Raw genomic sequence first — 13,989 nt, 5'->3', positions numbered from 1 at the left:
ACGGATTGGATAAGTGTTTCTCCAGATACACCGGGACATGCTGTGCTTCCACCATATGCCCATTGCCGGGGATGATACATAACAAATATAGGAAATTGATCCTCAAGAAAGATAAAAAGCAATGCATTTTTTAAAGGTATTGATCTGGTGGAATCCCATTTGGATTGACAGAGTATGCTTGTGTAATGAGTTATAAGACTTTTATATTTATTTATTTATTTGTTTCAAGATACAGGTCTATTGAGATGGTTCATCTTATTTTCAAGGCATCAGATGAAAAAAAAAAAAAACAATAGCAAAATAAAACTTGCTAAATTGTGGAGACAAAGTTATTTGGCAAGAACTCAGATACGAGAGTGCAAGTCCTGTACCACTTATTATAGTGATTAACAATAATGAGATCATATTTTGTCAAAATATGTCAAACTTTTTGATATTTTGTATTAGACTAACATGGAATAACTGTAACAAATATAACTTAAGGTCTTTCGCATTTTGACAGGCACATGATAAAATGTACACACAAATCGTGTAAACAGATATGTTTTAAATGATTATTTTGAAAGTAGATTTATCGGTACACATTAATTCAAATTCCATTCATGACACTTAAATGTATGTGCAACTTTCCATCAAAACCTACATTAAAATAGCTTAGCTTTATTTCAAATATTGGGTTTCTCTAAAAAGTGGAGCATGTATCTGCTGTAAGATCACAAGGAAATATAATTGTTTTTTTAATCCCCTTAAATGTGATTTTAAGATAATATTTGTTTATTTAGCAGACACCTTTATCCAAGGCGACTTACAGAGACTAGGCTGTGTTAACTATGCGTCAGCTGCAGAGTCACTTACAATTACATCTCACCTGAAAGACGGAGACCACTGGACCACACAGCCTCCTATAATATTGCTTATGTTAAAGAGTAACTAGACCACCCTTTAAATGTAAAATGTATGTTCAGTGTATTTACAACCTTGATTTCATATTCCTATATTCCTGGGTAATGTGCTGTTCACTCCCAAATGATAAAGTGTGAACATCTCTTTATGGTGCCCATTAAGAGGAATGTGTGAATGCTGATGTTAGTATTAGTTGTGTCTAACTGGCTTGTTAGTTAAGGACAGGTGTGCAGGATTTTTTCCACATGCCCATTGTTTATTGCTAGAATGTTTTGAAAAGGTTCAGTGGGCTCTTGGTCTAGTTTGTAATGAAGTACTACATGCCATCAATGGCAAACAAAAGACAAATGTTGTAAACAGTCACCTATAAATCATAATTTACCATAAACTTATAGCAGGGCACTGCAGCTTCAAGATCTGTCTCTCTAATTCTGTAACATGAACTGCTTCCAGAAACTTCGGAGAAATGTAGTTTGAAGATGGTCCCGTTGTGTCAATTTTACAGCTGTGTGGGGCTGAGGGGCTATACAAATCATTGATACAGGGCTCTGTTTGAAACAGCAAGCTGCAGTTACAATTCAAGCACAATCCCAAGTTTAATGTGAGTCTATATTGTTATTGAGAGCTGGAATTACAGACGAGGGGAAATTGTTCCAAAGCCTTGGAGCCGTAGATAAAATGCAGCATAGGCGTGGTTTTCATGGAAAAATAAAAAATACGTTCACCTCTTTCTCACGTGATTTTGGTAGTACTTTCCGGCAAATTTTGGTTTCCATGTAGTTTTCCTTTAGGGAAAGAAATTCTCCTTCCAAATGCAAATGACATATTTAATATTACAATATGGGAAGGTATATTTCAATGTTTCTGTCTGTGTTCCAACAAATACTGAATACAAAAAAACTCACAAATATCATCATTCTACAAGAAAGCACTGTGTACTATCCATGTATTATTTGCATGCATATATATTTTGACTGCATATATCTATTTATTATAAACCTGTTATAGACATAAAGACAAGTTTTCCTACAGAACTGTATCTTCAGCAATTTTGATCCTGTCACAGGATAGCGCTTTGGCCCAAGATAGTACCGGCAGGAATCAGAGACTCGGAGACAGAAACTGCAGTGAAGTGTTACACTACACTGTTACAAAACAGTACAAAAACATCACAGCACAGGGTCCCTGAGTGGCTCATCCAGTTAAAGCGCTGCCGATAGGGAGCACAGGATGAATCATACAGCCTGGATGGTGTCAGTTCGCGTCCGGGACTCCGAAGGGGGCGTCACATTGGCTCTGACACTCCCGTGGTGGGGGAGGGGAAGCCAGCAGGGATTGCTTCTCCTCATCACACAACAGCAAACCCTACTGGCCAGACACCAAGCACATTCAGAGTGGATAAAAGCTTTTCCCCTCTATTTGGTCACAGGAGTTTGCCAGAGCTACTTCCAGACAATCTCAGTTGTTAATAAAGAATTGCTCGGAGCCTTTAGTTACAGTAAAAGGTTGTGCAAGGTTACTTCACAAATGGGATCTTCACTGCTGAAGTCTTGTGAAATAGAAGGTACAGCTTTCGGACATGTTCCCATGAAAAAAATTTGTGTGGCTTTTTAGTGTGAAAAGATGATTTACCCACCCTTTTAAATCATATCATGTTTTGGCCACACACTTCCTATTGCAGGAATGTGCGTGCTAAATTGAGATAGAATTTGGAGTTTCTAAACTGCATGGATACCCTCCCAAAGAGCACTAAAACAAAGAACTCCCAGCTTTGGTGCTGTGGAGGAGCAGGAAACAAGGTGTACAATGCCAAGCCAGAACACTGGAAAGGTGCTAACTTGTAGAAACCATAATACAACTAAATAATAGCAGTAAACCGGAGGGAATTGGAAGCCAATAAAGAAATGTGTTATATTAATAACCTGTATTGCTGTGTGCACGGCTCTTCTGTCCTAGAGAATGTGTGCTAACCACACTCTCTCCAGTATTTACAGTACACTCAATTACTGTCCCCAACATATTTAGATGAGTTGTGCTTTAATTATTTCTAGAGTTTTTAATCAATTTATTGTAAATACCATTATAATATTATCATCCCAACAAATTGATTTTAAAAACACCCCTTGCTCCTATTTAGTTTGGATAATAGAGGTTTAACTGTGGTATAAGAAGACTGATGTGGTGTTATCAGAATGGGGCCTCTTTTAATCAGAAGCATTAGTTTCAGATTCATTAAATTATAATTACAAATCAATCGACTTTCGACGGACCTTCTGACAGAAATGGGAATTGACTTTAACAGAACCTTAATGTTGGCAGATAATGTTTTTTAAGTTGCAAATCTAGTTGTATGTTTGCCATTGAAACAATTTCTTGAAATAAATCCTGCCCTTGCATAATAATAATGCATACTGCTCGTCTTGAAAGTCCTTATGCAATGATTTCTTCATAAATCCTCTTGAAATTGCTGATGAATGAGCACACCCATCCGAAAAGCTCCTGTGAGTCCTGTTCTTGTGGCTCCCCAAATTTCACCTTTAAAACAAGCCAAGAAAAGAAAGCAAGAGGAATTTAAACAAGACTCTGTAGCACAATATGATCTGAGGTCTTGAATGTTCAAAAGGAACCAAAAACAATATTGATGGCACACTGTTTTACTGGATGATGATAATTTGTTAAAGGAATCTCTTCAAAGATTAAATGTAGAGATCTAGAAGATATTGTACATATAAAGTCTAATAAATACAGATTTGTTTCCATGTGTTTAGATATTATTATTATTATTAGCTTTAGATATTATTATTATTAGCTGTCCCCCAGCTGGGATTGAACCCACAACCCTCCGGTCAAAAGTCCAAAGCCCTAACCACTACTCCACACTGCTGCCCTAAATCAAAATCACTGTTAAACCAGCAGAGGGAAGAGATGGGGGACAGTTTAGACTGAAATTTTTTTTAGCAAAGTTAGCAAAGAATGTATATTTCATTATTGTACCGGTTAAATGAAGAACAAAATCAAATGTCAGGGTCACTGTTAATCATCTAAATAGTGGCTAATCTCAATTCCCAATTAAAGCCTTTCTTTTTTTGTATTTAAAGGAGTTTTGAAATCTGAAATCTAGAATATTAGCAAGAGGGATTTCTTTAATAATTTAACAGAATTGTCCCAATCATTCCCCCCCCACCCACCTCCACACACACCTCCTTCATTTAAGCACTTCATAAAAAGAAATGGAGACAAGGCATGATTACCAATATGTCACTGTACAGTTTCTTCATCTCGTCACATTTCTTAGTCAGCTGAGAAAGGTCTGCTTCATACTTCTGAAGTACAGTCTAGAGCAGGAAAATTAAGTTAAGATTTATAAATGACACAATTCCATTTCAATGCTGAACAGTTCTCAGTTAAATTGATGAAACTAAGACAGATCTCAGAGGCTTTTTAAAGAAGCAAAGCAAACTAAAATAAATAGATTTTATAATAAATATACAGTATTAACAAATAAATACATAAATGAAATTACCTTCAGGTCTTTGTAAAACTGTGTTTCCCGGTTAACCTTATTTAAAACTTTATTTAAAACCTTTTTGTGTTGAATTATTTTCCGCAGCTCATTCTTCAGAACTGTAAAAAAAAAACACACACATCTAATAAAAAACTGAACGATCTCAGAATCTCAACATTTAAAACAGTTTTGATGCAATTACGAGAATGTTCTTGTGATCTTGATATAATAATTATTTTTTCAAGTTAATTAGCTCATGTGCTAAGTTGTTTGTCAGGGATACTTTTTTTTTAAATCTAGCTCTAAACTTAAGTCAGTCAAAAACAGGACACAGTACAGTTTGAATGAACAAACATCATAGAGGCTTAATCAGAAATACAACTCACTGGCAAAGCAACAAGTCAGAAGCAGCACAAATTACTTAAAAAAAACCCCAGGACATTTAATAAAATAATGCACTTCTCTATGGAGCCATATTTAACACGATTGTACCTTTTATTTTCTGAAAAAAAAAAACTTACCATCCACTTCTGCAGTAAGTCCTTTAACTGAAGCTAGGAAATGGAATAAAAAAAACCTTAATTTAATTAACCAGAGTTTTCCAAAACACAATGGATTTCTTTGCAGACGCTGATAAAAATGTCATTAGCTTACCCCCTGGAACATCTTCAAATTCTGTCAACTCTTGGAAAAAAATAGCCAAGTCGGGTTCATGTAACACAATCTGCTGGACAAGGGCATGCAGCAAGGTGACTTTTCTCTCCTTTCCACGCATCTGTGTGAGCTGAGGGCATGGGGTAGCATTACACAGTGACACGTCTACTAGCAGAACCACACAAGATAAAATAAAGATGATATGGCTAATGCATAATCAAACAGGATGCAGACTGGGATTAAGAGGCGCCTGAAGCACCAGCCACTCATCTGAATATACTTCATTTATATATTACCTTTTAAGAAGAGATCCTCACTGATCAATTTATTGGGGAATCTTCAATTGATATGAATTCCCTTTACCATAGTAAAAGCATAGCAAAGTGTAATAAAGCATAGTGCAAGCATGGTAAATCTTAAGTAAGCATTGTAAAGTCCAGATACGGTAAATTGTATTGAAAAACATGGCACACCATAGTAAATGCATAGTATAACCATGGGAAAACTGCAAAATTACGGTGCAAAATTACTGTGGTAAACTTTTATGAGGGTAGCAACGGATCTAAATATGTTTTAAGGTGCATGAACACATCAATGCATACATATTCAAATTTGGTTAAATCACTGTCAGGCAGTGTTGGGGAAATCACTTTTAAAAAGGGATCCGTTAGTTACATGGACCTTGAACAAAATTGTAACTACATTTGTAGTTACATTAAGTTGTTATTTTAAAGCAAAAAACTAGTCACCGTTACAAATGTTTATTTCTCAGGCACAGTTTACATTTGGTCAGGCTGCAGCTCGAAACATTCTTTGAAGGTCCAGCTTTTCGAATAAATAAAAGCTATTGTCCCCAACATCCTGAAATGAATTTAAGCCTTTTGTGTACATTAAAAAAAAAAAAAAACTTTACATTTGTTTCATATATATATATATTGTCATAGTCAGGACTGCTCAATGTTCTGCCTGCTTAAACTGCGTGAAATGATTTCTAATATGAGATACCCTCTCCGCAGGACATATTACCTTATTATCAGTTACAAAACCTCAAGAACTACTTTTAAACATAAAGAGGGCTGTCGATTGTTTTTAGAATGGTCTCATATGTTCTATGCATGGGATGAGATCTGTGCACAAGATAGGAAGTACTGGAACTTTGACAGATCCTAACAGTGATTTACATTCTTTAAAATCATGCTGGTGTTTTCCACCAGGGCACAGTTATTGCTACTGTTTTAATCGTTACAATAGCTATGCGCAGTGGAAAGAGGCCTGCAGTAGAGCAGGGTTACCATTTCTAGGGTGGAATTAAGATTCCCTGCTGTTCATATCATTCAGTTAGACCCTCTTGGCAAATCCTGGATTGAACTCACGTATGCAATCGGTTTACCAGGCTGTATTATACTGGATTGTATTAAAGGTATGAAAAGGGGCTCAGGTCAAAAGACGGCTCCAAAGAGTGAGGTGATAAGGACCCTGATGAATACAGTTTAACTCTGGCAGTTATGAAGGTCAAATGCATAGAAGACAGCTACCTACTTTTGTTAAAGAAGAGAGTCGGAAACCTTTGGCCTTCTCCTTCCCAGCGTTCTCATTGAGGTAGTTGCCAACAACTAGCAGGTACTTTAACACAGAAACAAATGATTTGCTGTTCCGCAACTGAGTGCACATTTTAATCATCTGGTTTATCAGCTGAAATATAAAGAGAGACAATTACAGTCAATTACAGTCACATCTTATAAAATAGTAATATATATATATATATATATATATATATATATATATATATATATATCTATATATCTATATATATATATATATATATATATTTATATATAATATATATATATATATATATACACACAATATGTATAACACGGCTTGGAAAAATAACAACCTCTGATTGGTCACAGCATCACCAAAAGCAAAAAACACTGTTTGCGGCTTGTTCATCAACCATGCGGCAAAGCAAAATTAAGTCAAGAAAAAAAAAACAATGAAAACAACACCAGCAAAAATAGTTAATCTTATTAACTTTTCATGTCAGCTCGATTTTGAATAAACAATCAGTTTGGGATTCTTGCATGTTGGATTAAGATTTGATGCACTTTGAAACGATTCTGCCAGATTGATTTTTGTTTTGTATTGTGTTTTAATTCTTTAACAAATAGGATAAAGCAAAGGCAGAATACTGCATACATGAGATGAACAGGTACATGTAATTCTACTTTTATTCACAATATCATCTCGTTAACTTACTCCCAACAGTTTATTTTGATTGTCCTTTCGCTATAACGAACCCCTTGATATAACGAACAAAAGGCTTGGACCCCAACAGGTTCATTATAGCGCGGGTGTACTGTATAACCATGGATGAAGCATGGGAAAATTGCATAATTAAGATGCAAATGTGCTGTGGTAAAATTCTATAAGGGTTCTGCTTGCCCATTTTTGTTTTCAAATCCAATTTTTTTCTTGTTAGGATTGTCAATGTATATGCCCCATTTGTTGTACTGAATACCCTTTGCTTGTTTCTTTTGATAATTAAATTCAGGATATTAAGATTGTAGATTATTTCCTGTGCAGCAGACCTAATTGCTGCTACGCTGTTTATCACTGGACTGAAACTGGTAATGTTGTGCCAGGAAGCCGATACAGCCTTGAAATACCTGTATATGCGTTCAGACCTCTGTAATGTCTGCAGTACCTGGTGCTTAAGTCTGTCAGACATTATCCTTCAGACGGCCTCTCACCACAAATAGTCAACTCATTACCATACATATCTAGTTATATAGCAAAGATATCTGGTGTTGATTATCCAGATCTCCAATTTGTTACTGCCTTTCTCTACTCAAATTAAACACTCAAAGGTGCTTTCAAAGTGACTGGCAGAAAACTTCTTTCACACAATTACTTAAATCTGCATGGGTTTCTTCCACTAACTTTCAACTGCAGCTGTTAAGTTTGTGAATACCCTCAAGCACAAACAACTATGGGTATTTGCTTAATGAAACAGGCTTCTGAAATTGCACAGCAAGTACTTCCTCAGTAAGGCATGCTCATAAAGTGATTCTTTTAACACAACTGACTGGCATTGACAGCAAAGAGATGGCACCTGCTGTGGAAGAAAGGTGTAGATTGCATTGAGGTCACAACTGAACATGTCTAGCGCAAGGTGTGCTTGTCTTTGTTAAAATTGTACCTATGTGTGTCATGCAAACTCAAAGAATGAGTTCATAAGATGCTTAAACCCAGCAGTTTTCTTTTGTGTGATGTTATTCCATATCCTAGATTTCAGGTGGGCATTACTGGCTGTATTATTTCCAGGTCATATAGCCGAGAGATTAATAGAAAGAGTCTGCATCCAGCTCTAGCATGTTCCTTGCATTGGACATTCTTTATTTAGAGCTGTTGCAGAGGAGATACAGTATATTACTAAAGAAGCATACTTGTTTTGTTGTTTAACTGTATATTCTGCAAACGCTTTAGATGTAGGTTACTGTGCATTACTGTCCTTATACTTTATGTAACGGGGAGAGCTGTGTGATACACTGCTGTCAGGGATTCTCTCGTTGAGATTAAATGGCTTGTGTACAGGTTGAGGGTCAGGGGAAATAATATGAAGCAATATGTTGAGATTTACAGCAAAACTGTAGCCCACTAGTTTGAATGTACAGGTAGTTGACAAAAAAATGGGTAAATGAGGGACACCAAGTATATTGAAAGCAAGGGCTTCCACAGAGGTGTGGATCATGCGTTAATTAAGCAAATAACATCCCAGCATGCTTAGGGTCACGTATAAATGCTGGACAGGCCTGGTTGCCTATAATTATGGCTAGCATGGCTGCAAGAGGAGACCTCAGTGACTTTGAAAGAGGGGTGATTGTTGGGGCGCGTTTGGCAGGAGCTTCAGTGACAAAGACAGCTAAACTTGCTGATGTTTCACGAGCAACGGTGTCTAAGGTGATATCGGCATGGAACTCCGAGGGAAAGACATCATCAGCAAAGGGCAACAGTGGGCGGAAGCGCATACTCCAGGATCGTGATATCCGTGCATTAATTTGAAGTGCAAGACAAAACAGGCGAGCAACTGCAGATCAATTGACTGCAAATTTCAACCTGAGGCGCGAGCAGCCAGTTTAATCAAAAACGGTCCACCGAGAACTCCATGGAGTGGGATACCATAGTGGCCCAACACCCTATTAAGTGACTTTACATTGGTGTTTCCATTTTTTTGTCCACTACCTGTATGTTCAACTTACTCCTCACTCAAGAGAAAGCTCGACACAGCTGGAAACCAGCTTGGCTGGTATCAATGTACAAATGCTAATGCTAATAAAGGCCTTAATCAGCCGGCTTGTTAAATCTTACAGCTAACAGTTTCTACAATTCTTGCACAAAATAATCTGCATTGTGCTGTAGAGGAAATGTAGAACTGCAAGCTCAAAACACAATTCTGATTGTTTTTATCCAGTATATTCAAGTTACAGTGAAAAAAAAAACTATTATTAAGGAATGTAATGCTGTCAGGATTTTATGAATTCTTCGGTAACCTTGAGAAGAACACTGTGGCAGTATTTTTTATTTTTTCCCCAGAGCATTCTGATTTCTTCACAGTACTGTTTCTAGAAATCTGATCATCTCACATTCACGCAGTTCATAATTAATGGTACTGGCTTCGCTCTCTGCACCACAGGTACACTGAAAGCCTGATTTTTGTTTTATTTATTAACTTTTTAAACTGAAAAGCACATTTAAAAAAAAACAAAAAAACATATTGAAAATATAGTATTCACTGGAGTTCAGGCTATTGGCTACACCCGACAGTGTAAAAGACTTCTCAGACCCATGGCAGTATGTGTATGGCCAGCACATGATCTACATATAAATTAATACTGTACGTGCATCAGGGGGCATTATTAATGTAGCATTCTGGTATGATATGAATGCTCTGAGTGAACACTTTGAACACAAGAGACCCAGAACCTTGTATCTTACCTTGCATCTTTAAAGTGATAAAAACCACGGCATTCATGAGTGATTAGATTACCACTGTAAGCCCATCACTTTTAAAATTGCTCAGGATGTGGGGATCCCCAAATGATCATAACAGACTCTGTGATGTTATTGAGTTCTTGTCTAGAAGTGAAGTTTTGTGTGTAAAATGCCATCAAACCATATTTATGGTATTTGAAGCAATAACCTGTAATTTACCAGTGTAGCCATTGAATGTCATAAACTTCAAACATGGTTTTCTCAGTTAAACAAAATAAAATGGTTATGAAGTGTTTATTATGAGTTTTAAGAATTAAAATAATTTTAAATAAACCGCAGGGTGTTAAATGCCCATATATCTATCCTGTATTTTTTAAGAAGTGTACAAAAATGATTCAAATGCAATTAGAGTGCATTGCAGCAAAGTTTTAATTGTAATGAAACCGAAATTATAATAAAACCCTTTTAACCGGTTCCATACAAGAGCAGTTTCTGCGATACTGTCCAGTATTCAGCATTATTTTAAAATAAAAAATAAAAAGGTCTGTAATGTCTGATACCTTTGGGTACCCAACACACATGCACGTGATTTGGTTCCCTGCTATGCTCAAATTCAGTTTATTATCATTATTCATCCATGTATAAATGTGTTATGTCATGCCCTTAATCTTTCAATGGACCATCAACACACAGTTTAAGACAACCTTTTTTTATGACATATACTTACAGGCTGAAGGTCATCCACACTAATCGGAAGTTCTCTGATCGTGAGCAAAAGGTCCAGTCGATTATCTAAATTGGGAATATTGCACATCTAAGGAAAAAAATGCAATTTAAAACATGTTTCACTAAGATGTTTGAAGAGTTTTTCTAAAGAGCTTGAAGAGCATCATTTATCATCATCAGAGTCAGAAGAATGTTCTGTATTTAATTGAGATAAAGCAAGGAAAAATGGCTTGCTTGCTGCTTGTCAAAAAACATGCACTGGAGTATGACATATAACTGCCATTACCATGGTATTATAGCAGTTACCATGGTACTGTAGCAGTTACCATGGTATTTCATCAGTTTAGCATTCTTTTCATGTGCTTATATTATGCATTAACAGAACCTTCCTTTGTCATTTTTTTTTACTAACCTTTGCTATACTGTTGTATTGCCTGTGCCTTTATAACTTTGCAATATTATATATATATATATGTGTGTGTGTGTGTGTGTGTGTGTGTGTGTGTGTGTAATCAGTCCTGCATTCTCTGTGTGAAATATCTTTTATTTCCCTAAATAGGTTCTTACATTGGCCCATACAGCTATGGCCAAAAGTTTTGCATCACCCTATAAAATTAACAAATTTTGCTTCATAAAGTCAAATGACACCTGCGGAATAATGTTACATTAACACATTCAATTACATACCTTTTTGTAGCTTTCCATATACTTAACAAAAAACTGACAAAAATTGGAAAATTTTGAAATCTAACATGAAATATTGTACTGCTATTATGGCTTCCGGTAGACTTTTGCAATATCATGCTGTAGTTTCTTTGGTTACATGATGTTAAATAAAACATCCAAATATACATTATCTTGTTTCTCACTTGCATTGCCTGCTTCATACAAAACAAATAAAAATAAAATACAGTACAAACTGAGTTAAACTACAGCAACCAGACCTCTATGATCCAGTTCATTAATACTGGATGAAGCATGTTCCTTCTTACCTCCATCATATACTGGTCAACCACATGAAGCTCGGATGGTGAACCCTTGTATGATTTATACATTTCTATATCATCTGGTGTAGGCACATACCTAATAAAAGATACAGATAAGAGTGTGAACAAGCATTTGCTTTTATTAGCAAACTTTTGGTTACAGTTTGCAAACCAGCAATCATACTTTTACCAGTGTTGAAAAACTCCTGGGATATCAGTTTTAAACAGCATTTAAATTATTAGCGACATGGCATATTAGTTTGTACAAGTGTCATGCATATGTGTCTTTATTCTTAAGAAGTCGTTACATCTAAACAGCCAGGTTGACATGTTGAGTGGTTACCTTTTCTAGGCCTCTAAACCAGTCTGTAAAATTCTATGATTTTTAAGTGCATTTTACAGCAATAAGGAATCACCTTGAATTGCATCAGTCACTTGTGCTATATAAAAAAAGTGGTTGATTCAATCTGTGCACTGGTTCTCTAAAATGTAAAAGAAAATAATAATAATCCGCTTTATCCTGATGGGGTGTGACTTGATCAATTAATCCCCTAAAAAGTTGCAAAGTAAAAATTTGGGATCAGAGGAAAGTAAGCCTATACATTGGGAAGATTTATACTAAGGATTCCTGCGTTCATCTATGTTCAGACTTTGAAAAAACAGAAAAGCTTGACCCATTTAAAATCAGACCTGTTTAGAAGTTTAAAAATGTATTAAACAATTATACTGTGTAATTACTGCCCCTAAAGAATTATATGGGCTGTAAATATTTTTGACAGCAGTCTACAGATTTAAAAGTGTAAAAGTGACAGTATCAGACACTTCACAACGTACCTCCGGAGGGATGAGATTTGCTCGTCTGTAAGCCCGCCGTCCTTTGCGTTTATAATGTGTAACTTTTCTTTCAGCTCGTAGGGCTTTACATCAAAGCTTCTGAGAAAAATATCTGCATTGGAAGAGAGAATGTGTTTAAAACCCCAGTAGATTTGATATGCTTAACTGAATCAAACCTACAGTAGTAATCAAAGTAAATATTACAGTAATGCACTTGTATTTCTGAAGTAGTAGTACATACAATATTCATTACTAATAGCATTCCTGGCTCAAAATATGTATATTTTAAATGCAAAACCAACCAATATCTCCTGGACCGTATCCAGCACTTGAGCTTGGGACAATGTCCACTTCAGAGGGTAGTATTTCTATTATAAAGTGGTCCACGGTTCGTATTGCATTTGGCATGTTCTCTATCTATACCATTTACATTGTGTTGGACCTGCATAACCCTGTGTGGCTGTTTACCATGGCGTGCATGAAGTGAAGGAAAATCCTCAGTTTCCTAGTATTTAATGTGTCTGTTGCTGCCACCCTTTGGACACATCTGGAAACAACATTAGTGTACCTTGTCTGATTATTAATGATGTTTTAAACAAATAAGGTGTCTGCACTAGACACTGCGGAAGTAGTAATGTACAGTTGGCCCTGTGGCTTACAGTATAAGAGTGTCATACACACTTTCATGTGGGAACGGTTTTTACTGTCACCCTTCATATTAAAAACTGTTTGGTTCCAGTTGAATACTTTTACTGCTATCAATATCAAAATCCCTTGCCTTCTAGTAATTCAGAATGTAGGTACAGCATGTGTTAAGTGGAGTTCTGAAACTAACACTGTTCTTAAAACCCATGGGATTTAGATCCGGTGTATGCAAGGAACATCTCCTGATTTTATTTTTTAAGCAACTGTGAATTTTAATCCAGCAGCACCATCTCCTGGTTCACTGAAACACAGATCAGGGTTATATATATATATATATATATATATATATATATATATATATATATATATATATATATATTAGACAAGGTAGACAAGATTATTCAATCAATAATTATTTTAATACTCCAAAACCCACAGGTGTGATTAATGGAATTAAACCCTTATATCTTTTTACACAACCTAAAAATATGAGAAAACAAGTTAACTTACTAAAATTATGTGCCACTTTCTGATTTAGCAAGATCTGATGGTTTGTTGCAGACTCCACTCCAGCGATGGTTCCTAGTTCTTGGACCCTGAACTGATCATTGAGCATATCTGCATCTATCTTGATCTTCTCTGTGTTGCACTGTGTCCATATAGACTTTGGAATCTGAAAAACATAACAGTGTCCAAATAATTCAACACATGTCGAGTCTATTCCATTGAAACAGTCGCTGA

General features: G+C 35.9%; 1 protein-coding gene across 3 annotated transcripts in view; it reads right to left on the bottom strand.

The window, feature by feature from the left end:
• Positions 1-190: 190 nt before the first annotated feature.
• LOC117412189 (uncharacterized) overlaps positions 191-13,989 on the bottom strand; it is a 29,913-nt gene continuing 16,114 nt past the window's right edge. For all 3 annotated transcript variants that reach the window (XM_034905881.2, XM_058991142.1, XM_058991140.1), the window contains 10 exons: positions 13,759-13,921; positions 12,604-12,715; positions 11,776-11,866; positions 10,785-10,871; positions 6,602-6,754; positions 5,063-5,192; positions 4,930-4,962; positions 4,427-4,527; positions 4,155-4,238; positions 191-3,438 (listed from right to left, as the gene is read on the bottom strand). In XM_034905881.2, coding sequence (XP_034761772.2) covers positions 3,334-3,438; positions 4,155-4,238; positions 4,427-4,527; positions 4,930-4,962; positions 5,063-5,192; positions 6,602-6,754; positions 10,785-10,871; positions 11,776-11,866; positions 12,604-12,715; positions 13,759-13,921 — 1,059 coding nt within the window. In that variant the 3' untranslated portion in view covers positions 191-3,333. The remainder of the gene's footprint in view (positions 3,439-4,154; positions 4,239-4,426; positions 4,528-4,929; positions 4,963-5,062; positions 5,193-6,601; positions 6,755-10,784; positions 10,872-11,775; positions 11,867-12,603; positions 12,716-13,758; positions 13,922-13,989) is intronic.

The sequence above is a fragment of the Acipenser ruthenus genome, chromosome 18 (assembly GCF_902713425.1).
Source record: "Acipenser ruthenus chromosome 18, fAciRut3.2 maternal haplotype, whole genome shotgun sequence".
Lineage (NCBI taxonomy): Eukaryota > Metazoa > Chordata > Actinopteri > Acipenseriformes > Acipenseridae > Acipenser > Acipenser ruthenus.
The sequence above is the reverse complement of the archived record's forward strand: the minus strand, read 5'-3'. Positions and strand labels throughout refer to the sequence as shown.